The sequence below is a fragment of the Salmo salar genome, chromosome 22, assembly GCF_965601325.2.
Source record: "Salmo salar chromosome 22, fSalSal1, whole genome shotgun sequence".
In the NCBI taxonomy this organism is placed as follows: domain Eukaryota; kingdom Metazoa; phylum Chordata; class Actinopteri; order Salmoniformes; family Salmonidae; genus Salmo; species Salmo salar.
The window spans coordinates 24,589,783-24,617,145 of NC_138312.1; the positions used below are offsets into that span (position 1 = coordinate 24,589,783).

The 27,363-nt window shown below is 42.3% G+C and overlaps 1 protein-coding gene across 4 annotated transcripts; it reads right to left on the minus strand.

Moving 5' to 3' along the window:
• Positions 1 to 251: 251 nt before the first annotated feature.
• On the minus strand, positions 252 to 26,675 carry ece1 (endothelin converting enzyme 1). 4 transcript variants are annotated; one of them, XM_082967441.1, is made up of 20 exons: positions 26,524 to 26,613; positions 25,401 to 25,476; positions 14,887 to 14,973; positions 13,275 to 13,413; positions 11,768 to 11,980; positions 11,455 to 11,579; positions 11,089 to 11,235; positions 10,661 to 10,726; positions 10,076 to 10,264; positions 9,633 to 9,775; positions 6,074 to 6,188; positions 4,867 to 4,977; positions 4,670 to 4,768; positions 4,071 to 4,148; positions 3,645 to 3,748; positions 3,205 to 3,315; positions 2,706 to 2,773; positions 2,183 to 2,373; positions 1,552 to 1,647; positions 252 to 1,373 (listed from the first exon to the last, which is right to left on the minus strand). In XM_082967441.1, exons 2-20 carry the CDS (start codon positions 25,404 to 25,406, stop codon positions 1,197 to 1,199), a joined length of 2,265 nt encoding a protein of 754 aa, XP_082823567.1. In that variant the 5' UTR covers positions 25,407 to 25,476; positions 26,524 to 26,613; the 3' UTR covers positions 252 to 1,196. The 4 variants fall into 4 exon arrangements, with proteins under 4 accessions (XP_082823567.1, XP_045561579.1, XP_045561578.1 ...); XM_045705623.2 differs by lacking the exon at positions 25,401 to 25,476 and having other exon boundaries at positions 26,524 to 26,675; XM_045705622.1 differs by lacking the exon at positions 26,524 to 26,613 and having other exon boundaries at positions 25,401 to 25,665.
• Positions 26,676 to 27,363: the final 688 nt, after the last annotated feature.

The following is a 27,363-nucleotide window of genomic DNA, read 5'->3' on the forward strand; positions in this document are numbered from 1 at the left end:
AGCCCGAGAAGTCAAAACTTTGTAGTGGATTGTACTGTACTCAGTACTGCATTGTTTGTGTGCAGCGACATCTGTCGTCAATAACCATCAATTGACATACTTTTTTTCTTCTAAGTAATATAATCAGTAAGACTTAATTATTTTTGCTTTGATACATAGATACAGTTTTTATTTGTTTTGGAATCAAAAACTATAAAAAGTCCCTTTGAAGCATCAGACGAGCCATAGCAAAAGATGGGCATACAAAAGAATGGTGACAATATTTTTATTAGATTAGAAAAATAGTTTTTGACACAAAAGCCCTGTCATGCATGAGCAGCTCCAGAATGGGAAAACTCTGTTATGTGACTTGTTCGATGGTCAATACATCCTTCACAAGTTTCAGGAATTCTCTGATTGAAAACTATTCACTTAATATGTCCCTTATATCAGGCATTCAGCAATTCGGAAGATCACTTCTTTAAAACATCACTACTGTATAAACTGGAGACATTAAGCAATCAGACTTTACACAAATGATGATGTTGTGTTAGGTTTGTTGATGCAGAAACGACACACACATAGGTTATTGAATCGGATCAATCATGGGCAATAATAAAATATGACTTTTACAATCTACTTGACTTGTATTCTAGATGTGATTGACGGTTTCCTCCGGATTATATTATTTCAGTCCAAATCCAGTAATTGCAACTCGTCATTCTTTTGCAGTCTAAAAATATACAATAAGTGAAGACAACATAGAGGTGGATTGATCAGATACAAATTGTAACAGTGAAAAAGACATTACAGAAAATAAATATCACTTCCTGTTGAAAAATAAGGCATATGACAACTCTACATAAAACCTGATTGAGAGAAGTTCCATTAGTTTTCCCTTTTTGTATAGCCATTTCTTCACTTTCCAGTGTTAAAATTGTTCCTCTATATAAACATAAAGGCACATTTTCATAGAGTTTAATTGGGGGGGAAAGAGGCAGCTTTATAAAACAAATTGTCTTTATGAAGAGAGTTGGGGCTGGCTCAACCTCCAGCCCTCATAAGGACCCTGAGAAGGGTAGAGTGGGTAAAACAGCTGGATTTTTAGTGGTATCAAGACCAATGCTCTCCTTCCTCAGAGACTTTGCCTCTATTTTGCTCCAAATCCCCAATGCCCATTTTGCCACCTGCCATACCGAGAAATGGGTAGCAAAGCATCACCAAAGCTCACACTTGTGTTTAGGGTTCATGGGGGAATCTGCCTTGCAGCCAAAGTGCTCAGAGAACTCATGGGAATTGGAGATGGTGCCAATAACTCGAAATCTTGATGGACTGTGTGGATCTGTGATGACGCCCTCATGCGAGCTTTCCGGAGTCCGAACTGAGCACCATACCTACATATAGCAGGAAGCACAGACACACATTAAGGATTTCAGAGTGAAAAGTCCTTAATTTACATTATCAATGTAATAGGTCATTATAATTAATACATAACACTGTTGAAGGTAGGCATGCTAGAGAATGCATTACTACATTTGCCACAGACATGGATATACTTTAAGTGGCACAAACCTGTGCAAATCCAACAAAAAATAATTGATGATTGGTCATCCCCAGGGCAGGCAGGGTGGCCTCCTCTCCATTCTTTGCAATCCAGTTCATATAAGCCTTCAAAGCAGACAAGGGTCATATTACAGACAGCATGCATTATCCTCCTCTCGCCATAGAGAACAGTATGAGAAAAAAAACAGACTCTTTCTGCTCGCCCTCAGCTTTATTTCCTCTTCAGTCCTCACTAACAGACAGCGCTCATGCAGGTCCCCTTTTCTGCCATGTGGTTGGCTCATCTGCTCCATAACCTATGACTTTCATTTGACGGAAAGAATGTTTGAGAGCTCACTCTGAGGCTGACCAAGCCTCTCCAAGCCACCTGTTGCATTTCCAGGCTTTGCTGTGATGTAGGCAACCTCGTTTTTTCCACCACAGAGTAAAGACATGGCCCACAATGACCCAATCAAGTGAACAAGAAAACATGTAATGTGTGTCATAGTTCTGACCTTCCAAATACTGCATCTCACATTGATGATTCCGAAATGTCTGCACATTTACAGTATGTGTATGTATAAGATGAATTGCTCTTGCTCTTCATATTGTCAAGTCTACTTTGTGCTATCCCACCCTAACACCTCCCTGTCATACACACCTTGTAGGCAGCCTTCAGTCCACCATTGTCAGCTATGTTCTCTCCCAGGGTGTGTTTTCCATTCAGTGGTTCTTTGTTGATGCTGTAGTTACTGTACTGCTCCACCATACACTGGGTCTGCTTCTTAAAGGCCTCCACAGATGAGTTTTTCCACCAGGAGCGGAGGTTCCCATCCTTGTCGTACTCCCTCCCTTTAACATAAAGAAAAATATGCTGTAGAACTGGATGCCTCATTTAATATCATAATGTGTCACGTTCGGTGGGATGTTTTTTGGTGGGATGTTTCAACAGCCTATAATATATATTTTTTCTTCTTTTTTTTAAGATTATGCAGTCGAGATTCTGGTGAATTCGCAGGGGTCAGCTCGCCCTGTGATCAAAGTGTCTCCCCTGCCATGTAAGTATACAGCCTTTATTTAAAAAAAAATATATAGCATTTTAGTTTGTAGCAAAACTTCTTATTTCCCATATAAAGTAATAAGAGTTAAGACAATACAACTTGTATGAAAATTAAAGATCTTACCTTGGTCATCAAAAGCGTGTGTCAACTCATGTCCCATAACTACACCAATCCCCCCAAAGTTCAGGGCCCTGGAAATAGATTCAAAATACTTTCAAGTAAATAAAAGCATTTTATAACTTGCAATTCAATTATTGGCTATGTGAAGACACTCAAGGAGACACACATACTGTATACAATTGATGCAAGTATGGCGTGCACATGTGGTGTACCTGTATTTGTGCCTGAAATGGGGACGTATTAGACATTTTACATTTGACATTTTTAGTCATTTAGCAGACGCTCTTATCCAGAGCGACTTACAGTAGTGAATACATTTCATTTCATGCATTTTTTTTTTTAAATATATTTTTTTTGTACTGGCCCCCCGTGGGAATCGAACCCACAACCCTGGCGTTGCACACACCATGCTGGCGTTGCAAACACCATGCTCTACCAACTGAGCCACAGGGAAGGCTAGGCCAAGGGAACTGTATAGGCTGAAGAGGGAAGAGGGACCTACTTTGGCCAAGAGCGGCTGTAAAAAGGAGCTTGAAGGATTCCTGCTGGGAGCACCATCTCATTCTTGGTGGGATTGTAGTATGCATTCACTGTAGGAGGGGTCATGCTCCACCTGTGTATGCAAGACATAGGATATAACACCAACTGAGCACAAAAGTCTGAGATCAGGGTGGTAAAAAACAGAAATTGACTCTCCCCTATCCCCTTCGCTAGGCTGTTGACTTCAGATCCGTGTGAAAGAATGAGAACCCTGAGCTACTCGGCTATGTAGTGAGAGAAAAGGATCAGTTCAGCTGAGGGATATTGGTTCCCGGGGAACGTTTCTGGATGTCAGCAGTATTCCTTAAAGTCAGAATGGGAATTTGTCCCTGTCAGAGCATTTGACCTCCTCTCTGGAGAGGCGAGCAACAGGAGGGTGAGGGCCGGGTTATAGACACTCACTGGTCTCTGTTGGGGGTTTTCCTCAGCTGGTCCGCAGTCACTCTGGCAGAGAAGTTGTAGTACTGCATGACATTTTGGAAATACAGGTCAGACACCACCTCAAACTGAGAAAGAGAGAGGAATCAGGTTAGACAAAGAAAGAGGTTTACACACAAGCAATGCAAACAGGAGATACTGTAAGATCAAATACATTTTTATTGGTTACATACAGATGGTTAGCAGATGTTATTGCGAGTGTAGCGAAATGCTTGTGCTTCTAGTTCAGACAGTGCAGCAATATCTAACAAGATTGACAACCCTCCTCAAAACCAGGGTCTTACAGTAAGACAACAAAGAGTTGTGTTTTTTTTATCAACATATGATATGACATGGACAACTTCATAAAACAGAAGTATGCATATTTATTTTAATTACATATTTACCTACATCATTGAACACTTTGTCAAGCTCCTTGGGGTCCATGATGAATTTTGGATATCCAACCATGTTGTAAATGGCATCAGCCTATAACAGAGCAGATGAGGTGAAATGAGACAGATGCTAACACCAGATGGCACTGCAGAGTTAGTTTCACAAGCCTTATGCTAAACATGACCATTATAGCAAAAAGGACTATTACATTTACATTTGAGTCATTTAGCAGACACTCTTATCCAGAGCAACTTACAGTTAGCTTATCCATCTTAAGATAGCTAGGTGAGACAACCACATATCACAGTAAGTACACTTTTCCTTGATAAAAGTAGCTATCAGCAAAGTCAGTGCTGGCAAGAAAAGACAAGTGTAAGTGCAAACAAGGCAAGGGTGTTCTTTTTTGTGGACAATGCTTTATGTGTCCTGCCGGGCAATCTCTTATGGAATACAATTGAAACGCTATAGCTGTAACAGACACATCATACCATACCATGTTAATTACAAGGCAAGAAACATTTCCATAGTTTGCAGTCAGTGTAATGACAATTCCCTCACCCTAACAGTGGAAAACATCTTTCTGGCAGTTATTCAAAGCAACTCGTCTCGCCCACCTTCTCTTTGGCTGCCTTTTTGGTCTCCTGGTCCATCCAGCCCACATACTTCAGACTATCCTCAAATGCCCATTTGATCTCAGAGACCATATCTTCTGCCTGACAGACAGGGAAAAGGAAAGGCATGTCAGAATCTCACCCAGGGGCAGCTCACAGTGGAGGTAGTGCATGGGTGGGTGATACCTTGAAACACTTACAATGGCCTTGCTGTCCTCGTCGAAGGTGGCTTTGACAAACAGGGCCCCGAGAGCAAAGCCGAGGGCACTGTCCGTGTCGCTGACGCACAGCTTCCAGCGTGGGATGCAGCTCTGAAACATCACACTGAACACATGAGAACTATGACACCACACCACCCACACAAAAACACTGACATCACCTATACACACAAGATAGCACTGTCTCTCAGACTGTACAGTCTATACAAATACTTGAAAACACTGCATGATCCTAACACAGCATCAGTCTGTAACTGTATTAGATTTTCTAATGCCCCTCAAGCATGAGGTAGTAGTGTTGGTTTTGCATATGAAGCAAACAATCTTTCCTTGGAATCCTTTATCTCAAGGCGAAGCCAGGCCTTTATCAGAGTGTGTAGGGAGACAGCACATTGCCCTCTAAAAGGGCTGACTGTTGTTTTTGTGAGATTCTCAGAGATTGGCAATGACAGGACCCTCCTCTCACCCCCCAACTTCCCCTCTCCTACTGGAGATATTAGAATCCAAACTGAGACTATGCAGCCAGGGGGAAAGGAAGAGGCCAAAAGAGTGGAAACGGGTGAGCAAAAGAAAGATAGGAGTAGATACAGGGGAAATAATGACAGAGGGAGTGATAGAGGTAGAAACGGAGGGGTGCTAATAGTGTAGTGTGGATGGTCTCAGGAATTGTGCACACACACTTGCAAACAAGCACACACAGGACGAGAAAGCACTTGGTATGTTTTAACAGTGTGACCCCAAACGGAAATCAAGGCCAGGGGAACAGGATCTAGCTCAGATAAGGGTTTGGATAGCTGGAACCCCCACAGCACAACACAGCAGATAGCTGTTAGCAGCAGACAGCTAAGGGAAAAAGCTGTCCAGGCAATATAATGTGTGTCTAGTGATGACAGTGACTCAGCTACTAAAGTATTTTCTTATCAGCTCCTTGTTTAATTAAGTTCGCTACTGACAAGTGCACATCTTATTACATTTTATCTATGTAAATTTCCATTTACAGTGTACTTTATAGCCACATAGTTTCAGTCACTCATTTATTTTAATCTGTGCTATAAGCAAATATAGCTTAACTCTGTTGACTGAAGCAGCAGGAAAAGCCAGTCCCCTTGAGTACTCTTATCTGAGGTCTGTTGCCTATTTCCCTGCCAGCTTAAAGCACTGACATTATCTCCATCTCTCTCCCTCTCACCTTCTTGGTTCCGTACATGACTTCAAAGAAGCGCTGCTCAGCATCCTGGAACTTCTGGTCCAGGATGGACACCATCTTCCTCAGCACCTTCATGATCATGTAGTTGTTCAGGATGCTGCACAGGTAGGAGTAGATTCATTCATTACGTCATTCATCACATTAACATTTCAGGAAAGGAAGCAAAATATATATGTACAGTGGCAAGAAAAAGTATGTGAACCCTTTGGAAATATCTGGATTTCTGCATAAATTAGTCAAACAATTAGATCTGATCTTCATCTAGGTCACAATAATAGACAAACAGTCTGCTTAAACTAATAACACAAATAATTATACGTTTTCATGTCTTTATTGAACACACTAAACATTCACAGTGCAGGGTGGGAAAAGTATGTGAACCCTTGGATTTACAGTGAGGGAAAAAAGTATTTGATCCCCTGCTGATTTTGTACGTTTGCCCACTGACAAACAAATGATCAGTCTATAATTCTAATGGTAGGTTTATTTGAACAGTGAGAGACAGAATAACAAAAACATCCAGAAAAACACGTCAAAAATGTTATAAATTGATTAGCATTTTAATGAGGGAAATAAGTATCAGAAAGATTTATGGCTCCCAGGTGTCTTTTATACAGGTAACGAGCTGAGATTAGGAGCACACTCTTAAAGGAAGTGCTCCTAATCTCAGCTTGGTACCTGTGTAAAAGACACCTGTCCACATAAGCAATCAATCAGATTCCAAACTCTACCATGGCCAAGACCAAAGAGCTCTCCAAGGATGTCAGGGACAAGATTGTAGACCTACACAAGGCTGGAATGGGCTACAAGACCATCGCCAAGCAGCTTGGTGAGAAGATGAAAACAGTTGGTGCGATTATTCGCAAATAGAAGAAACACAAAATAACTGTCAATCTCCCTCGGCCTGGGGCTCCATGCAAGATCTCACCTCGTGGAGTTGCAATGATCATGAGAATGGTGAGGAATCAGCCCAGAACTACACGGGTGGATCTTGTCAATGATCTCAAGGCAGCTGGGACCATAGTCACCAAGAAAACAATTGGTAACACACTACGCCGTGAAGGACTGAAATCCTGCAGCGCCCGCAAGGTCCCCCTGCTCATGAAAGCACATATACATGCCCGTCTGAAGTTTGCCAATGAACATCTGAATGATTCAGAGGACAACTGGGTTAAAGTGTTGTGGTCAGATGAGAACAAAATGGAGCTCTTTGGCATCAACTCAACTCGCCGTGTTTGGAGGAGGAGGAATGCTGCCTATGACCCCAAGAACCCCATCCCCATCGTCAAACATGGAGGTGGAAACATTATGCTTTGGGGGTGTTTTTCTGATAAGGGAACAGGACAACTTCACCGCATCAAAGGGACGATGGACGGGGCCATGTGCCATCAAATCTTGGGTGAGAACCTCCTTCCCTTAGCCAGGGCATTGAAAATGGGTTGTGGATGGGTATTCCAGCATGACAATGACCCAAAACACACGGCCAAGGCAACAAAGGAGTGGCTCAAGAAGAAGCACATTAAGGTCCTGAGTGGCCTAGCCAGTCTCCAGACCTTAATCCCATAGAAAATCTGTGGAGGGAGCTGAAGGTTCGAGTTGCCAAACGTCAGCCTAGAAACCTTAATGGCTTGGAGAAGATCTGCAAAGAGGAGTGGGACAAAATCCCTCCTGAGATGTGTGCAAACCTGGTGGCCAACTACAAGAAACGTCTGACTTCTGTGATTGCCAACAAGGGTTTTGCCACCAAGTACTAATTCATGTTTTGCAGAGGGGTCAAATACTTATTTCCCTCATTAAAATGCAAATCATTTTATAACATTTTTGACATGTGTTTTTCTGTTTTTTTTGTTGTTGTTATTCTGTCTCTCACTGTTCAAATAAACCTACCATTAAAATTATAGACTGATCATTTCTTTGTCAGTGGGCAAATGTACAAAATCAGCAGGGGATCAAATACATTTTTCCTTCACTGTAATAACTGGTTGACCCTCCTTTGGCAGCAATAACCTCAACCAAACATTTTCTGTAGTTGTGGATCAGACCTGCACAGTGGTCAGGAGGAATTTTTGACCATTCCTTTTTACAAAACTGTTTCAGTTCAGCAATATTCTTGGGATATCTGGTGTTAACCATTCTCTTGAGGTCATGCCACAGTATCCCAATCGGGTTGAGATCAGGACTCTGACTGGGCCACTCCAATAGGCGTATTTTCTTCTGTTGAAGCCATTCTGTTGTTGATTTACTTCTGTGTTTTGTGTCGTTGTCCTGTTGCATCACCCAACTTCTGTTGAGCTTCAATTGGAGGACAGATAGCCTTACATTCTCCTGCAAAATGTCTTGATAAACTTGGGAATTCATTTTTCCGTCGATGATAAACTGTCCAGGCCCTGAGGCAGCAAAGAAGCCCAAAACCATGATGCTCCCTCAACCATACTTTACAGTTGGGATGAGGTTTTGATGTTGGTGTGCCTTTTTTCTCTACACATAGTGTTGTGTGTTCCTTCCAAACAATTCAACTGTAGTTTCATCTGTCCACAGAATATTTTGCCAGTAGCGCTGTGGAACATCCAGGTGCACTTTTGCAAATTTCAGACGTGCAGCAATGTTTTTTTTCGACAGAAGTGGCTTCTTCCGTGGTGTCCTCCAATAAACACCATGCTTGTTTAGTGTTTTACGTGTCGTAGACTCTTCAACAGAGTTGTTAGCATGTTCCAGAGATTTATGTAAGTCTTTAGCTGACACTCTAGGATTCTCCTTAACCTCATTGAGCATGCTGTGCTGTGCTCTTGCAGTCATCTTTGCAGGACGGTCACTCCTAGGGAGAGAAGCAACAGTGCTGAACTTTCTCTATTTACAGACAATTTGTCTTGCCATGGACTGATGACCATCAAGGCTGTTATATATACTTTTGTAACCCTTTCCAGCTTTATGCAAGACAACAATTCTTAATCTTAGGTCTTCTGAGATCTCTTTTGTTCGAGGCATGGTTCACATCAGACAATGCTTCTTGTGAATAGCAAACTCAAATTTTGTGAGTGTTTTTATAGGGCAAGGGCAGCTCTAACCAACATCTCCAATCTCGTCTCATTGATTAGACTCCAGGTTTGCTGACTCCTGACTCCAATTAGCTTTTGGAGAAGTCATTAGCCTAGGGGTTCACATACTTTTTCCAATCTACACTGTGAATGTTTCAATGATGTATTCAATATAGACAAGAAAAATACAATAATTTGTGTTATTAGTTTAAGCACACTATGTGTGTCTATTGTTGCGACTTAGACGAAGATCAGATCAAATTTGATGACCAATTTATGCAGAAATCCAGGTACTTCCAAAGGGTTCACATACTTTTTCTTGCCACTTCAGTTTGCATAATGTTTTATAATGTCCCCTGTGCTGCTCATATAATATCACTGCTGAACCGATATGAAATCTTACATAAACCATATCATCCCAATGGTTACCTTAATTACATAGTGCTGTCCATCACCATTCAAATATGAATAATGAGTGGAAGGCAGGGCTAGAAAGTGGTTTTAACCTCTTGTTAGTGCTGGCAATGAGGTCAGAGACCTTCTGGAGGTAGTCCTTGGCGTACACCACCACAGGCTCTGAGTCATTGAGGGGTACAGGAGCAAACACATCTGTGAGGTAGGGCATCCAGTCCACCGCAGGAGCCAAGGTCTACAGAAACACAAAGAAACAATGACACTGTCAACATATCTACTGGTGCACCTGTCCTATCAGATTTATTTTTTATTTTTTTGCTTTTTTAATCAGCAGGTATGAACAGAAAGCAGTAAGAAAGACCTTGCAGAAAGCACTGTTAAACCAAAATACAATCTATGCAAATTGCACTTTCATTAACACATCTCAATCTGGGAGTCATCTGCTGTAGGTTTGTATCTAGTGATACTGCAGGTGGATATCTGGTGTTGACATGATGCTTGGATCAGCTGAAGCAGTAGAGAGATGGGTACTGACCGCCAGATCCTTTGCCTGGATCTTATGGTAGATGAGCTCCTCGTCCCTCCTCTCCTCCTGGGGTACGGTGATGTTGGCCAGGGTGGTCTCAAAGTCCACAATCTCCTGCATCAGCAATCTGGACGTCTCCTCTGAGCCCCCCAACAGGACCCCTAACTCCACCAGGAAGTCTAGGTATGCATTCAGATACTGCCAAGACCAAGTGGGAAGCACAGGGGGAGAAATGTTGGTTAAATTAATTTAAAAACACAATCCAGCGCTAGGAAAATACGGACTACTACAAGCACAGAGTTATCCCTTGAGCTATAAATTTCTTCTATATTATTTATACATGGTCTGTCCAAGTGGGGTACTGTAGGGTTTGTACTACCGCTTTGGATATTTTCTATTCCTAATAAAACACATATCTAGCGAGATAAGTTTGTCAGTATAGTGTACAAATGTATAAAGTTAATTTCCTAATTTAACCAGGCCTCTGCATCAAGGCACTGATCTATTTCATGTCCTCCCTTACCCTGTCTGTCATCATGCTACAATCTTTAAGCCTATTCACCACAGTGCCATAGTGCGGCCGCCTGTCAGTACCTTTGCATTGGCCGTTTTGTTAAGGTAGTAATCCCGTGAGGGGAGCCCCAGCCCGGATTGATCCACCTGTAGGTACAAGGAACAGTTCATGACTACCATCTCACACTTCATTTAAACATTTCAGCACTCTCAGCAAAGTGAGCCTCTTTCTTTGATAGTATAGTATTGCAGGATCTACTCTACAGTATACTGCAGCTTCGATTAACCTTACAATTTCTAATGTCCCTCTGCACATCTTTTTTAAAAAGAGCATGTAAATGTATATGTCAATCCTCTCTGAGCAGATCTGGGGATAAGTGATGTTTGATGATTTTTCTGACAAATGTAAATAGGAATGTAAATCAAAAGCTAAAGGAGTGAGGAGGAGGCCTGTGGGTGTAACTGGGCGTACAGCCACTGAGCCTTGGAGCCACTGGCTCTTCTCTCACCTGGATAATATTGCTGTTGGAGCTTTTGGAGTCAGTGCTGACAAACACAGTGAAGAATGGGGAGCAGCGGTAGTTGGCCGACACTGTGCGTAGAACCTCCTGGAAATTGTTCTTGTCCCAGGAGCCGGTTAGGGCCCATCCCCCCGTCTGAAAGAAGAAATATATGATCTCCTTCAGAGAGAGGCTCACTTAAAACCTGAGAGGTGGTGATCCTTTATATCAGGGCATTGGATACATTTAGGGTAATTAACTGTATATCATAAACAACATTTTACACATCTATTAGCACATCATAAACATAGCTTATATGTGCCTAGCGCTATGGCAGAAGACTGGATGAGGATGCCTCTTGATGAGCGAACTCACCTGATTGATGAGCTCCTGTAGAGGCTGAGCCCCTAACTCCTCAATCTTAGTCTCATTCATACAGGCCTTGTAATACCTCTGGGCCTTTTCCTCAGCCTTGCTCAGCCCCTTCACGGTGGTGTTCTCTGCCAAACACGACAGGTTTCACAGTTAAGTCTTCTACAAACGTATCTAACATTACAATGGGATAACAAAAATATAGAGAGAACAGTGGGGCAATAAGAACTAGCTAACTGTTTGTTTATATTTCTCTAGGCTGTTAAGGGTGAGAGGGGCAGCTAAGGACACCCCACCCCCTGAGGAGAAACCTTACCCAGCAGGTGCTTCATGACAGCCATGTTGCGCTCCCATAGGTTGCTGAAGGGACCCCAGCGGGACTTTCCCTCAGGGAGGGGGTTGTTCCTCACCCATCCCCCACAGGCAAAGTTGTAGAAGTCATGGCAGGGGTCCACCGAGTGGTCCAGGGCTCCCATCACAGCACTGGCCACAGTAATGCATGGCTCCGTCAGACACATGCCAGGGTGAGCTGCCAACAGGGAGTTGGACAAGACAACTAAACATACGGTATCAGATACCTCTTATAGGCACTGTGCTACTTCAGCCTCAACATAGACAACACTATTTATTTTCTTAAACAGCTAGTATATTTCAAGGTCCTTCAATAAATAATTCAAAATATGTCACGACATGGATGTTTTCAGACCATCTGGAAATCATTGTTTTCAACGGGTTACTGCAAAAAAATATATAACCTCAAAGAAAAATGTATTTTCCTTCTCTAAACTCCTACAGAAATAAACAGTGAAATAGAGAAGGGTTCGAGAGGTTGTGCCACAGACGAGATCACTGTCAGTCATTGTCCCACCGTTCCAACAGCTGGTCCTGATGCACTGCTCTTGCCCCTGGCCTGCACCTGTCACACCTAATTGTTATCCACAGGTGCAGTGTATCAATCACCCAGCCAGGCCCATCTCTCTGGGTTCCCTGTCTCATGGACAATGTCGAGGCACGGTTGTGGAAAATTCTCAGCAGGCCATTGTCCGATGCTGCCATTGGTTCTAAGATGGGCATTCGTTGGCTTTGACGTGATTGCCATACATTAACTGGCTGTGAAAGCTGAAATGTAAACGGATGTTCATGGAGTATTCTTTCTCTTTCATTGGACTGAATAAGGAGATGGATAATACAGTATTTTATCAGAAAGCGCTCTGGAATTTTTAAGGGCCTAGTTGCAAAAGCTGATTTATAGCCAAGTTGCATTTGGCAACTCCCTTTATGTTATTTTGGGAGAAGATGTGGAAAACATCTTTATATTTTTAGAGGGATAATAATTCATGACCCAAAGTCTAGTTAGTGCATTCTCATTCTGTCTCGTGTCTATGTTTGAGGCTATGTTGTACATAAGTCTACGTTTCTTTTAGGACAATAAGTTTAAAATGTCTAAATCAATGATCAACATAGACAAGAGACAGAATGAGAATGCACTAACTGGACTTTGGGTCATGAATAACAGGAGCTGAATAAAAGGAGTGGAAAGTGAATGGTGTAGTAAAAGCACATTCTTGTGTCGGTTCTCATAACAGACAGCGGGAGATTTGTCATGTGGGCTGATAGGTGGTTGAATAGGAGGAAGGGGCATTTGCTTCCCTTCTCAAAATACAAGGAAACTAATACTGAGCTGAGAAAATCTTTCAGTAAAGATTTGTACCCAGTAACATTTTGTCAGATTATATGAACATAAAAGAGAAAACCTAGGTTGTTTGGTCAATTCTTCTCAGGATTATTTAGTCAAATCAGGTTTAACAATCTCAGCCACTCACTCTCTTTGTAGAAGATCCCGACAGTGATAAGAGAGAAGAACAAGGCAACAGACAGAGCACACACTAAGACCAACAGCCTCCTCTCAGTGTGTGTCTTCTCAGCCCAACACCTGGGACCAGGGCCATGTCGCAGTGTCACCTGTACAGAAACACACACAGCAATGAGCACCACAGTGTCATCTCCATAGACACACATACACTGGTTACTGTATGTAATGGTTACAATGATTGGTATTCAACCCTTAACCACAGTACTCAGGCAAACAAACCACTCTATGTTCTATGAATGGAATCTTCTTTCTGGTCATAGATGATACACTGAACACCAGAGGCAGTAGTGCTAATACTGTGTGACTAAAATGTATTGGTTATGGTTGAAATGACTCATATGGTATATTACTATAGATAATGGCTTCCACACAATAATGCCTTTCAACACCCCTCTATATAAAGGTCATGTATTCATATTTTGTTCATTTCTTTATAGTTCTTCAGCCAGCATCATTAAAATGCATTGTGCCTCTGCCCCAGATAACAGGAAGGCAGAGCACTAACCACAATGGATGAACTAGGACATGGTCATGTTTTTTAAATGTCAGCCTGACTGCGTTTACTGAAAGCTCACTTGAGTTTTAGATCTGCTCAATTACTATAGGAATTAATGTGGCTTCCCCTCACTGAGCTCTACACACACCGCGAAAACCAATTATCCCAGACCTGTTAAAGAATTACATTTAGTCCCATTAACTAAGGCAAAGTTCAAATGTCACACTGAATGTGAGCAGCCCTGGTGACAAAGCCGCCACAGGCTTCCCAATCCTCTAGACTTTGAGGTTTGGGTGGGTTTGAACTTGTAATCTGTATTGATGTGTGCAATTGAGAAGACTTGTAGGCAGACATGTGTGAAGCCACTGACTCAGACAGCGCAGGTCTATTGTATAACCTGTTTTGGTTTCAGTTACATAGCTACTGTTGTTGTAGCCTCTAAAACTTTTTCCAACAGTGTCTTCAGTATACCTTTCTCTATCTACGGATATGTTTGTTTCTATGATAATCCAAAAAAACAACCATCCACAGTATGTGCAGTATGTTGTTCTGCATTCTTCTACTTAATCAGTTGTGGATATATCTCTGCTCTACTTAGTGCAGGGGAAAAAGAAGGATTCTGCACAGGGGTTATTTCAGAGTTATAAGACTGTTGTATTCTGCTGGGCTCTGCAACTGATTATCCAGGCTTTTTGAAGCACCCAGAAATGCAGATACTGTATGGGCCGCTGTAAAGGGTAGTTTGTTTTATAAAAGGGTTCCTCCTGAGATTGAAGTCTTTCTCTTCAAGTAGCCCTTAATGTTAAACATAGCACATAGCTGACAGAGAATAGCAGGCTGTCAGGAAATAGCATGGCGCTCATAGTCCTCACAAAGACAATAGAAAATCTGGAATTTGATTAGCTCAATGGTTATGAATTTCTTTGGAATGGAATGGAATTTGTCAGACAATGTAAGCAGATCATCACATAACAACAAAAGAAGCAGAATGAGTGCGTCTCTAGACAGACTTGGCATGTGTCAGAGTTTGTCGAAAATGTTTATACAAAGGAATAGTTGTGCCTACCTGCATGGCAGAGGAGGGGTAGATCTCATCTCCGGTGGAGTCCACCAGGTCATCCTCGTCCAGAGTGGCCCTCTTGTACGTGGACATCTGAAAGGTCAAATGCAGAAAAGACTCCCTCAGTGCTTCCATGCTCCTCCAGGCCCTTCTCCTTTCCTTTGGTCAGGATGTGTGTGACGTTTACGCTTTAACAGTCTTTGGGAATTCTAGGTATGGTTTCACCCTCAGATCCATCAGGAAGAGTCTCTGTCTGTCTGCTTTGGGTTGCTCCAGTCCAGGGGAAGGAATATTAAAATCTCTCTTCACCTCACAGGCACACACTCACCTCCTCCCTTCCCCCTAACCCCTTACTCAACAACCCCCCTGGGGGCTGATCTCATGGGCACCGTCAAAACTCACTCACTCAAAAAGTCCTGTAAACGTTTACAAAGAGCCCTTCTTCTCAAGCAGCTATGTTGTTCTGCTCAGCCTTCTGTCACTACACTCTCTCCAGGAGCTCCCACTAAGCCCAATTTAGCCAAACGAGACAAAACAGAGAGGGAACTCGCAAAAAAAACAGGAAGAAGCATTGACTTGATCGACGGGCATGACTGAGTGTGAGGGTGTGTAAGAGGGAGTGTATGTGCATTCCACAGTGGTTTCATTTCGATTTAGGGAGGGAACTTTTGTAGGTTAGTTCACTCCCACTCTCCAATCCATAGGGCTAGACCAGAGGGTGGAGTCTGGATAGAAACACCCTCCCACTGCATGCTTTCAGTTGTTGCCTGGGTTACCGTCACCTGATATGCATGACAGTTGATTGTTCCAATTGTTAACCTGTCTAACCCTTCACCCAGAAGGATAATGCACTATTTCTTAAAAAATGATTATTTTACTACTTAGGTAAACAGCTGTAATTTAAAAGTGTAGTACTAGGTGTTCTCATTTTACATTTGAGTCATTTAGCAGACGCTCTTATCCAGAGCAACTTATATTTCTCCTGTTATCAATCTATCCATGACACTTGCACCTAGCCTAGGCCAAGCTTAGTTACTTTCTCCTATAACTCCTGCCAATGGCTCTGCGTCTTCAGCCTCCACGGACAGCAAATAGGCAGCTCTAACTGCTAGACCAACCGAACCAAACCCAGCTTTCTAGTACATGGACAGCGCCAGTCAACCCAACTGGCAGTATCACAAGTCAACCCTACTGGCAATATCACAAGTCAACCCTACTGGCAGTATCACAAGTCAACCCTACTGGCAGTATCACAAGTCAACCCTACTGGCAATATCACAAGTCATTCCTACTGGCAGTATCACAAGTCAACCCTACTGGCAGTATCACAAGTCAACCCTACTGGCAGTATCACAAGTCAACCCAACTGGCAGTATCACAAGTCAACCCTACTGGCAGTATCACAAGTCAACCCAACTGGCAGTATCACAAGTCAACCCTACTGGCAGTATCACAAGTCAACCCAACTGGCAGTATCACAAGTCAACCCTACTGGCAGTATCACAAGTCAACCCTACTGGCAATATCACAAGTCAACCCTACTGGCAGTATCACAAGTCAACCCAACTGGCAGTATCACAAGTCAACCCTACTGGCAGTATCACAAGTCAACCCTACTGGCAATATCACAAGTCAACCCTACTGGCAGCATCACAAGTCAACCCTACTGGCAGTATCACAAGTCAACCCTACTGGCAGTATCACAAGTCAACCCAACTGGCAGTATCACAAGTCAACCCTACTGGCAGTATCACAAGTCAACCAAACTGGCTGTATCGCAAGTCAACCCAACTGGCTGTATCACAAGTCAACCCAACTGGCTGTATCACAAGTCAACCCAACTGGCTGTATCACAAGTCAACCCTACTGGCAGTATCACAAGTCAACCAAACTGGCTGTATCACAAGTCAACCCAACTGGCTGTATCACAAGTCAACCCAACTGGCTGTATCACAAGTTAACCCAACTGGCTGTATCACAAGTCAACCCAACTGGCAGTATCACAAGTCAACCCAACTGGCTGTATCACAAGTTAACCCAACTGGCTGTATCACAAGTCAACCCAACTGGCTGTATCACAAGTCAACCCAACTGGCTGTATCACAAGTCAACCCTACTGGCTGTATCACAAGTCAACCCAACTGGCTGTATCACAAGTCAACCCAACTGGCTGTATCACAAGTCAACCCAACTGGCTGTATCACAAGTCAACCCTACTGGCTGTATCACAAGTCAACCCTACTGGCAGTATCACAAGTCAACCCAACTGGCAGTATCACAAGTCAACCCTACTGGCAGTATCACAAGTCAACCCTACTGGCAGTATCACAAGTCAACCCAACTGGCTGTATCACAAGTCAACCCTACTGGCAGTATCACATGTCAACTCAACTCGCTGTATCACAAGTCCCTAACAGCGCAGCGGACAGCCACTGGTGTTGTCTTAACCTCCACAAGGTCACTCATGCAAACTTCCCCACCGATGTCCACACTGATATACTTGGCTCTCCCTAACGAGGTCCTGCCTAGTCCCATCATCACCCTGTGGAGGGACCGTTCTGATGAGAGAGAGATGGTGGGAGAGACACAGAGGTGATGAAAGAGGTTAGAAAAACACTGGGAGAATACTTGTGGCCACCACTTTTTTTCCTAAAGTACATTTCCAGACTAAAGTGGGCTTCAGTTCTCAGCATCATAATGTCTACTCTACTGTATATGCATAGCTGATGACTGAGATTTGAATGACTGAGACGTTTTCTTCTCCTTTTCAGTTTATAAATATGGCTGTCCCTAAGCCTCCTTTTATGTAGCGAATGCATTTTACACACAAACAAAACAATGTGACTTTAGTCACAATCTATATTCCTTTTAAAACAACTACATTACAAAGGTAACACATGTAGTGGATGAGCCCAGGCACTATGTTACTAATCACAGTCCTCGGCCTACATAAGTTGTGGTATTCACCGGCACAAACCCATCCATGGCACGCACTCATTCCTGAGAGCACACTCTCATATTTAGACACTTTCTTGGCACTGATGTGTGTGCAGATGTGCCTCAGAGCGTTCCTGCATTTTGCCACAGATCGCTGCCTTTAATAACACTGGTTTTCAGACCAATGGTGACGCAGACTCCCTTTTCCTGCTGTTGAGAGGTGTAGGAGAGACGAATGTAAAGCTAATGGTAGGAGGTTTGTTGTGACTCACCAGGAACACCTGTGTAAGTTTGTATCCTGTCAATAGGGTTTTTGTCAATGAGAACACCTCTATACTGTAGGAGCCGGATGCTACCGAGGCCACACATAGTGATAGTGTGAGGTCATAGGCATTCCATAACATAGTAATTCTATGAGATCCTAACAGGAAGATGGAACACAGTCACTCTGATTTCCTAAGACCTGTCTAGAATGTTTTGCTGCACCCAAAGTTGATTCTTTTATAAAACTTACTGTGATACACAAACAACGTTTCGACCAACATGTTCTTCATCAGGTAAATTAACCCTACATGACCCACAACAACCATATTACCTCAATTACCTCGACTAATCTGTGGCCCGCACATTGACTCTTTAATGGTACCACCTGTATATAGCCTCCCTACTGTTATTTTATTGTTGCTTCTATTTGTCTTCTTAATTTTTTTTACTTCAGTTTATTTTAGTAAATACTTTCTTAACACTTATTTTTCTTAAAACTGCATTGTTGGTTAAGGGTTTGTAAGTAAGCATTTCACTGTAAGGTCTACACCTGTTGTATTCGGTGCATGTGACCATTTTTGTTTATTTTTTTATTTGCACAGGATCCCTTGGTGTTCTCATGGTCTGGGTCTGTGACATGACTCTGGCTCTACAGTGTCTTTGTTTGTGTTCCTCCACAGCATGTGGGGATGTGTCTCACAGAGCAGCAGATGGCTATGAGAGGTCAATATTCCAGGATTCTTGAACCCTAGTGAGGCCATGGCCTCTGAGGGAGGATAGAAAACACAAGCATGCGTCAGTAATTCGTCACAGATCCTGCAAACCAGACGATTATTTGTGTAAGGGGAGTGTGTGTTTGTGCATGTATTTGTGTATGTGTTTCTAGAATATGGGCAATGGACATGCAAGCACAATTTGCACAAAAGAAAGAGGCAGAGGCTGCGATTCCGAAGGTAACCGCCCTGTGGTGCATACTGTTGGGTTTTGGCCGCATGAGAGAAAAATGCGACCATTCGCACAATCACCCTAAAATCTCATAAGAAATTAAGTGACTTTTTTGTCTTACAGTAAGGTTATACTATGTTATTATATTCTGTTCTGTAAAATACTATCATTATGTGATCTTGCAGACATTGATTCAGCTTTGATCTAACTTTATTAAACAAGCACCATTCTCCATTTCTATCACTGAAATTCGCCAGAGTAGCTTGTTCTCTGGGCAGCCGAACAAGTAGAGCAGAGACTGTGCATAAAGTAGAGAATCTCGCACATGAGCAGAAGCTTCAGGCCTTTAGCTATTGGGAAGAGGGTTCCAGAGAATTCGGACCCACAGCCACTTCAAAAATAATATCAGCTTCACAAGGATTAATGTCTATGGTAAATGAGATCATATGGTTATGTGGTTTTGGCCCACGACTGACAACATTGGCCTCTTGTTCATTTGGCGTAAACATAGCTATCCTTGGATTGCCAAATGACATAGAGGATTATCCTCTCCTTCTATTAAATTAATTTCCTGACTGGCAAGTGAGTAACAGATCTCATTCAATCTCCTCATAAGGGAGAGAAATTTGAAAATATCTTAAAGATATTTGGGGTTTTGGTAACAGAATGACATAACACTCTGTGATATTTCTTAACTTACAGAAGGGAAATCATTTCAGCAAAAATAAATATAAATGTTGATATTAGTTGGCAGGGTACTTTACTTCTGTTGAGATAATGGGCATCATGCCAACCCAGAGATGGAGCTAGTAGGCCGCCTATCTATTTTTTTTACATTTTTACATTTTAGACATTTAGCAGACGCTCTTATCCAGAGCGACTTACAAATTGGTGCATTCACCTATAATATCCAGTGGAACAACCACTTTACAATAGTGCATCTAAATCTTTTAAGGGGGGGGTTAGAAGGATTACTTTATCCTATCCCAGGTATTCCTTGAAGAGGTGGGGTTTCAGGTGTCTCCGGAAGGTGGTGATTGACTCCGCTGTCCTGGCGTCGTGAGGGAGCTTGTTCCACCATTGGGGTGCCAGAGCAGCGAACAGTTTTGACTGGGGTGAGCGGGAACTGTGCTTCCTCAGAGGTAGGGAGGCGAGCAGGCCAGAGGTGGATGAACGGAGTGCCCTTGTTTGGGTGTAGGGCCTGATCAGAGCCTGAAGGTACGGAGGTGCCGTTCCCCTCACAGCTCCGTAGGCAAGCACCATGGTCTTGTAGCGGATGCGAGCTTCGACTGGAAGCCAGTGGAGAGAGCGGAGGAGCGGGGTGACGTGAGAGAACTTGGGAAGGTTGAACACCAGACGGGCTGCGGCGTTCTGGATCTATGATAAAGCTTTTGGGAGGTGGAGAAAGTGGTTGACACAACAGCGACTTGCATCAACGACTGTTGTAAGCAGCAGTTCAGCAGATATGGCATACCTGACAGTGGTGTAGTTACAGATAATGTCCCCCAGTTCACGAGTCAAGACTTTGTTTGTGAAAGCCTGGGAATTCCATCATGTGACCTCTTCAACCCACCACAGTCAGAGTAATGGGAAAGCTGAGTCAGCTGTGAAAATAGCAACGGCTTTCATCACAAAGGCTATGCGGGACGGCAAAGATGTGAAGCAAGCCATTTTGGCATAGAGAAATACTTCCACAGAGGCCTTCAGTAGCAGTCCTGTACAGCGCTTAATGTCTAGACGCACTCGCTCTCTGCTGCAAACAGCTCCCAAGCTCCTCACACCAAAGGTCATTTGGGATGTGCAGGCACACGTGTGCACATCAGGAGACATCAAAACAGTACTATGACCAACATGCTAAAAATATGCCTGTAATAAAAAAAAGGCCAAGCTGCTAGAGTGCTCCTGTCACCTCAAGCAATGGATGCCACATGGAGTCTTGGCACATGCATAAGGCACATCAGCGCAAGGTCCTATGAAGTGGAAGTAAAGGGCCGAAAGTATTGAAGGAACTGGAGGGACATACACCAACGTTCAGGAGAGCACAGAATGGCCGCATGGGAGGACTGTGAATATCCTCTGGATGGTGTGGGCAGGATGAATTGTGGGGAGACTAGGAAGATCCCACCAGGTCTGTCATCTCTGCCAACCTTGCCTCCACAATGTTAGGAGGATGTGGATGAGGAAGGAGAGGCCCCGGGGCTCCCAGAGGTGCCCAACATGCTGCCAGCGCAGCGGCTAACATAAGACCGCCCCTTTTTGGTTCCAGGTATAACCCTTTTGGGTTTCATGTAGAACCCTCTGTAGTAAGGAACCAATGATGGTTATTCAAAGGGTTCTCCTATGGGGACAGCCGAAGAAGCATTTAAGGTTCTAGATAGCACCTTTTTTTCTAAGTGTGTAGAGGGACTTTGTCCCTTAAGAAATGGACAATGAACTGATGTTTGTTAATTATAAAAAATAAAGATGATAATAATGTTGTAAATAGATATCTTCATAAGGGCTGGTGTTAAAATTGTATGAAGTCTCGAGCTAATTCTACATGAAAAGGAGGATGTTGAGATAATGGGCCAACCCAGAGATGGTACTAGTAGGCAGCCTATCTATGATAGATATACATGTGCATTATCAGTACCTGATTAGGATGTCACGACCTGTAACATGACTTACTACCGGAGTAAATGATTATGATAGCACCTTATATAACTCTCCGACGTACACTTTTTAACAACTTCAACATTACTGTGTTTTGGTGTATTTTTTTTATACCTTTTAAGACCCCTTTTCCATTGGTTTAACCAAAAAGCAAAGCCTTTGCTTTTTCCTAATTTTAGGATGGAAAATGGTTGAAAGATTGATGTGCCTTCATTAAAAAAAATATAGACTCTTAGCTTTCATTTGACACCAAATTGTATGTGCTCCTATGAACTTCATGTTAGTGCTCATGTGGCCTTTTACATGGAAATGCCCAGTACTAGATACTGCCCCCCAGGAGTCAAACAAATGTTAACCCTTTAGTATAACCTAGGGGGAAGAGCTGTAGCTAGGAACACATTCCAAAGATTCCAACTTTAGGCACTCAGGATACAAACACAGCCATGTAAAAATGTGTTCAAGGGGATTAGACACAGTAGTCACAGCCAGCCTACAACACAAACCAGTCCAAAATTTCACATAGGCCCAACACAAGGTCTAATGTTTTACTACCCCGGGCTGCTTGAAGGACGTAGATAAAGACAGACTGCACGGCTGAACATTGCAGCTCATGACCTGTGACGTCAAACAGGCCCTGGTGTTAAATGTCTTCCTCTGCATGTTTCCTTTGGAGAAAACACCCTGATACTGTGAGGTGGTGGGTAAAAACAACTGTATCCAGGCCAATATAAGCATAAGAGTAACACAAGATAAACATACAAAAACTAAAGGCTTACCCTTCTTAGCCTGGAACATTCATTTAATAAGACTCTGAGAGGTTCTGCAAATTCTGACACCCAGATGGGTCCTCTCATACACTGTTCTCTCTCTATAGGCATACACAAAGTCCATTATCATCATAGAAATACCACATTAATGACTCCAATAACATGTTTTATATCCAAGTAATTCATAAAAAACAATGATGAAACTATTAGTACAGTTTGTTTATGCAAGTGTTAATAAAGCAATGTTTGTAGAGTTACTTATACCTTTATACCACTTCGACCCCACCCATCCCCTATAAACCAGTACCAAACACTTGGATAATGTCATTCGCACATCCTTGTCAAAGGACACTATGAACTTGGTGTCCCTTCATGATCTTCATTACATAACCCTTATACAGTCATGTGTACAGTAAAACAATACTGCAGTTGATCATTCTGTATCTGATATAATGTCAGTCAGTGACCTAACCTGAAACACACAAAAAAACGTCCCTCAAAAAAACAGTAAAGACTACTGCACAATGAACGGGAGGCACCATGTAGGCTAACGTCCAGGTGTAACATGAGAATACCTATGGAGAATATGTTATCTGCATGATGTGGGATTTACAGCTCAGGTAGGCCTAGATAACATTCGATTACCTGCGTCTGCTGCTGCATGTGGCCTAATATTGACTTCCAAGAAACTCTCACGCTCACCCCTGGGCCCTAGGTAGGCTAATGAATAACCACTATGTAAACAAGGATGGCAACAACAAGTGACAAACCAATTATGGACTCAAAATGATTATTTTTCCTTTTTCAATTAAAAAGTGTGTTCAATAGTGTTTTCAAACCATCTTTGCTGTAGTAGTAGGCTATACAGTATCTGCACTATATATACAGTATCTGCCAACATGATCATCTACTCACAGACTTAAACACTTTTATTTAAGTCTGTGAGTAGGCTTGGCTAAAATTCAGGGATGACTTGTTTTGGTAATGCAGAAACCGGTTCCAGCTGGGAATTATGCAAAACACACACTAGGGTGACCACATATCCCTGACAGTGGCCTTTTCTTCTGCAACCAAACAATCATGTCCGGCATTTTATCAACAAATTCAAACACCACTAATTTGGACAGAAAAAAGGTTGGTTCCTCCTGTATTTCATTCATACATTCCAACCTGTCTTTTGCAGTCACGTTGTGTATATGAAAAGATGAAGGCCTATATCATCAGGATGTGGTACTGATGTTAAACACTTCTCCAATCGTTGTTGAGATCTGATATTCTGAGCAAGACAAGCATGCCAATGTCATAGGCCTATCGTCAACCAATCACATTTCCCAAATCCTTTCGGGAAAATTCCAGCTAAACTTGGAGAGGACAGTTAGGCCTAGCTACTTACAAAGCTGGTTTATGACGAAGAGCTACAAAATTCAATAAATAGCCATATTAGACTGAAAGGCAGGTCAATTTGTCAAACTTGGGAGGTTCTCCATGCTCATTAGTTGCTCATTCAACATATTTGGTGTTACTTTACTCAAGCCTGTTTTAAAAGTCTCAATCCCTGGGACCAACTAGAACTGTTTCCTTGGCCACATATTACTAGATTTTCATAAAACAGCTGCACATGTGGGCTCTCGTTTCTGCATCACCATATTTTGCGCGAGGGAAGAGTAGGCTAGGTGCAATACAATTATACTGAACAAAAATATAAACGCAACATGCAACAATTTCAAAGATTTTACTGAGTTACAGTTCACATAAGGAAATCAGTCAATTTAAATAAATTCATTAGGCCCTAATCTATGCATTTCACATAACTGGGCAGGGGTGCAGCCATGGGGGTTGCCTTGGAGGGCATAGGCCCACCCACTGGGGAGCCAGGACCAGCCAATCAGAATGAGTTTTTCCCCACAAAAGGGATTTATTACAGACATAAATACTCCTCAGCACTACCCCATCAGATGATCTCGCAGGTGAAGAAGCCAGATGTGGAGGTCCTGGAATGGCGTGGTTACACGTGGTCTGCGGTTATGAGGCCGGTTGGACATACTGCCAAAATCTCTAAAATTACGTTGAAGGCAGTTTATGGCAGAGAAATTAACATTAAATTATCTGGCAACTGCTCTGGTGGACATTCCTGCAGGCAGCATGCCAATTGCATGCACCCTCAAAACTTGAGACATCTTTGGCATTGGTTACAAAACTGCACATTTTAAAGTGGCCTTTTATTGTCCCCAGCACACAGTGCACCTGTGTAATGATCATGCTGTTTAATCAACTTCTTGACAAGCCAAACCTGTCAGGTGAATGGATTATCTTGGCAAAGGAGAAATGCTCACTAACACGGCTGTAAACACATTTGTACACAACATTTGAATGAAATAATATTTTTGTGCTCATGGAAAATGTCGGTGATGTTTTTATTTCAGCTCATGAAACATGAGACCAACAGTTTACATGTTGCGTTTATATTTTTGTTCAGTGTAGCTCGTTCGGTACAGCGGGAGCTGTATGGTGCTCATTTAGTAAAGTTAGAAGAAAGCTGAAGCAATGTCTTGGAAGATCACATACTGATTAATTAGTATTCTACATAACATAACCAAATATACCTATAATAGCATAGTATAACGTTATTGTCACATCAAAAACATATGAGATTTAACTGAAATAAAAAATATTTTATCATGCGGACAAAACTGCGAATGTCCAGCAAAATCATCCTGTTGTCCCACATTTGGGTATTTTAAAATGTGGTCAACTTAACACTACCTCATGTCATGGTGGTAAACAGTGAACATTGTAATTGAGCACCATACATTTGTTACGCATCGGGTCATCGCACAGAGATGGTCAAATGTTCCAAATGTAGAGTACTTGTTTACACCAACGGCAGCCAACACATGATTGTAATAAACATATGGTATGTAATTAATAAACATTTTAAACGGAACAGGTTCTTACCACCATTACTTCAGCTCACTCTGTCTATGCAGTCCTCTCATAAGCCTTCAGCGGACAGCTGTTGGTTTGCCAGACGCTACAAACGATATTAACTATATTTTCAGTCGTGTCACCACACAAGGCGAAAGCTTCACTGTAAATATTGAGTTTACAAGTTACCCTTGAAAAGCATTTGCCCGACCAATAGCAGGACGAGAAGCGACGGTTTTCCGTCCTTCTAACAAGAGGATTTGAGAAATGGGCGGGTCTTAATAAAAATGTTTTGTTACCTTTTCTTAGAAAGTTTGACTTGATTTGTGGTTGCAATTAATGTGCAAAAAGTTATTCTGCGGAAAAAAGGGTCCCACTTTACTAAGGAACCAAAACAATATGCCTTTGTGTTTACAGTGCATGATAGTTTAGCCTACATGTAGGTACAGCCAGGTACATTATTAAAGTATATTTACCCTAATTAGGTTACAACTGCTACCTGTTTTGGTTTATGCAATTTTCAAGGATTTGCAAATAAAGCGATAGATAATTTATCTAAAGCAATAAGGGGTGGTTTATCTGCAATTCATTAGAATTTGTTCACACAGGCCTACACAATTCTCTCAAGTGTTGAAGGATTAAGGAACTTGAATTGTTGACTGGACATTTCGTTACATGCAGCGCAATCACTTAAGGTGTGGAGATCAAAGAAAATGAAACTGCAATAAGCTTCTAAAGCAAACAAGTGCCTAATAGGATCAATGGGATTATAATTATTATTATAATGCACAAATTTTTTCACAGTTCCCCAGGAAATTTGTGAAAGTTAGCCTTGAGTGCCATGCTACTAGGCCTAATGGTTATGTAGAAGTTAACAACATCTTGGCTCTGGCTGGTCCAATCTTTGTAATCATCCTTCGCTATAATAGTTTTTTGTTCTTACACAAAAAATATATATTGTAATAAAACTAACAGGAATTGGAATAGCAGATGGACTCAGATTGTGCCTATACTAAGTAGGCCTACTATTATTCAGTTCAGTAAATTCTTTTATCCAAGCAATTATTGATACTTAATTGAAATATACTGTTCAAATGCTGTAGCCTTCCTGTTTGTCAGTGCAGGTGAGGCTCTGCGGTAATAGCGTACTTACCTCAAACGTAAATTCAAGTCCTGCTATGTCTATTCCCCCTCAATTGCTACAGTGTTGGCAGTGGTGAGATAATCCCAGTAGTGTTTGCCGGTTCACACTGGGGTTTGTTTGTGAGGGACACTTGGAGAGAGAGGGTAGGTAGTGTAGCCTTCCTGTATGAGAGGGAGCCAAGGAGAGGATTCGATTAAGCTGTCCCCGGTGCCCGTATGAGCGGAGTTAACACTGGGTGAAAAGTGATCACATTCGTTTTGAAACCAGACTGCTTCCAGGGTTTGTCGGGTGCCCCGTTCAAAACAAACTGAAGTATGTCAAGAACATGGAGTAATGACTTAGGATTCTGAGGTTTCATATATAAAAATGTTGTTTGTTCTTCATCAAAATGCACATGATATCTGCCTTCCCAAGCAAGCATAGGATAGCATATGCCTATCCTAAGGAAAATACATGTTGTGTGTTTCTGAATGATGCATCGTGCTGCCTGGTTGACATTGACAATATGACCAGGAGGTGCAGAGTACTGTTCGAGCAGAACAACATGAGTTTCCAATAACCCTTAACCCCACCTGTTGATATGTAAAGGGCGCTCCAACCTAAGCGCTTTTGCCCGGTCATATGACGGGCCATAACCCGGTGTAACACGGTTCATCCTAATCGAACTCCCTCAATGGTAACGTGGGTCACGTTACCATTTTGTTAATGGTCGCTGGTCTCTAGTGACATCTAAAGGACACAAAATGAACAACATAAATCACTGAGGATAAATTGGTGCATGTAAATAATCTAGTTTATAAACTGCTAATTATTAATTCATAGTTTATAATTCTGTAATAAACCGTTATA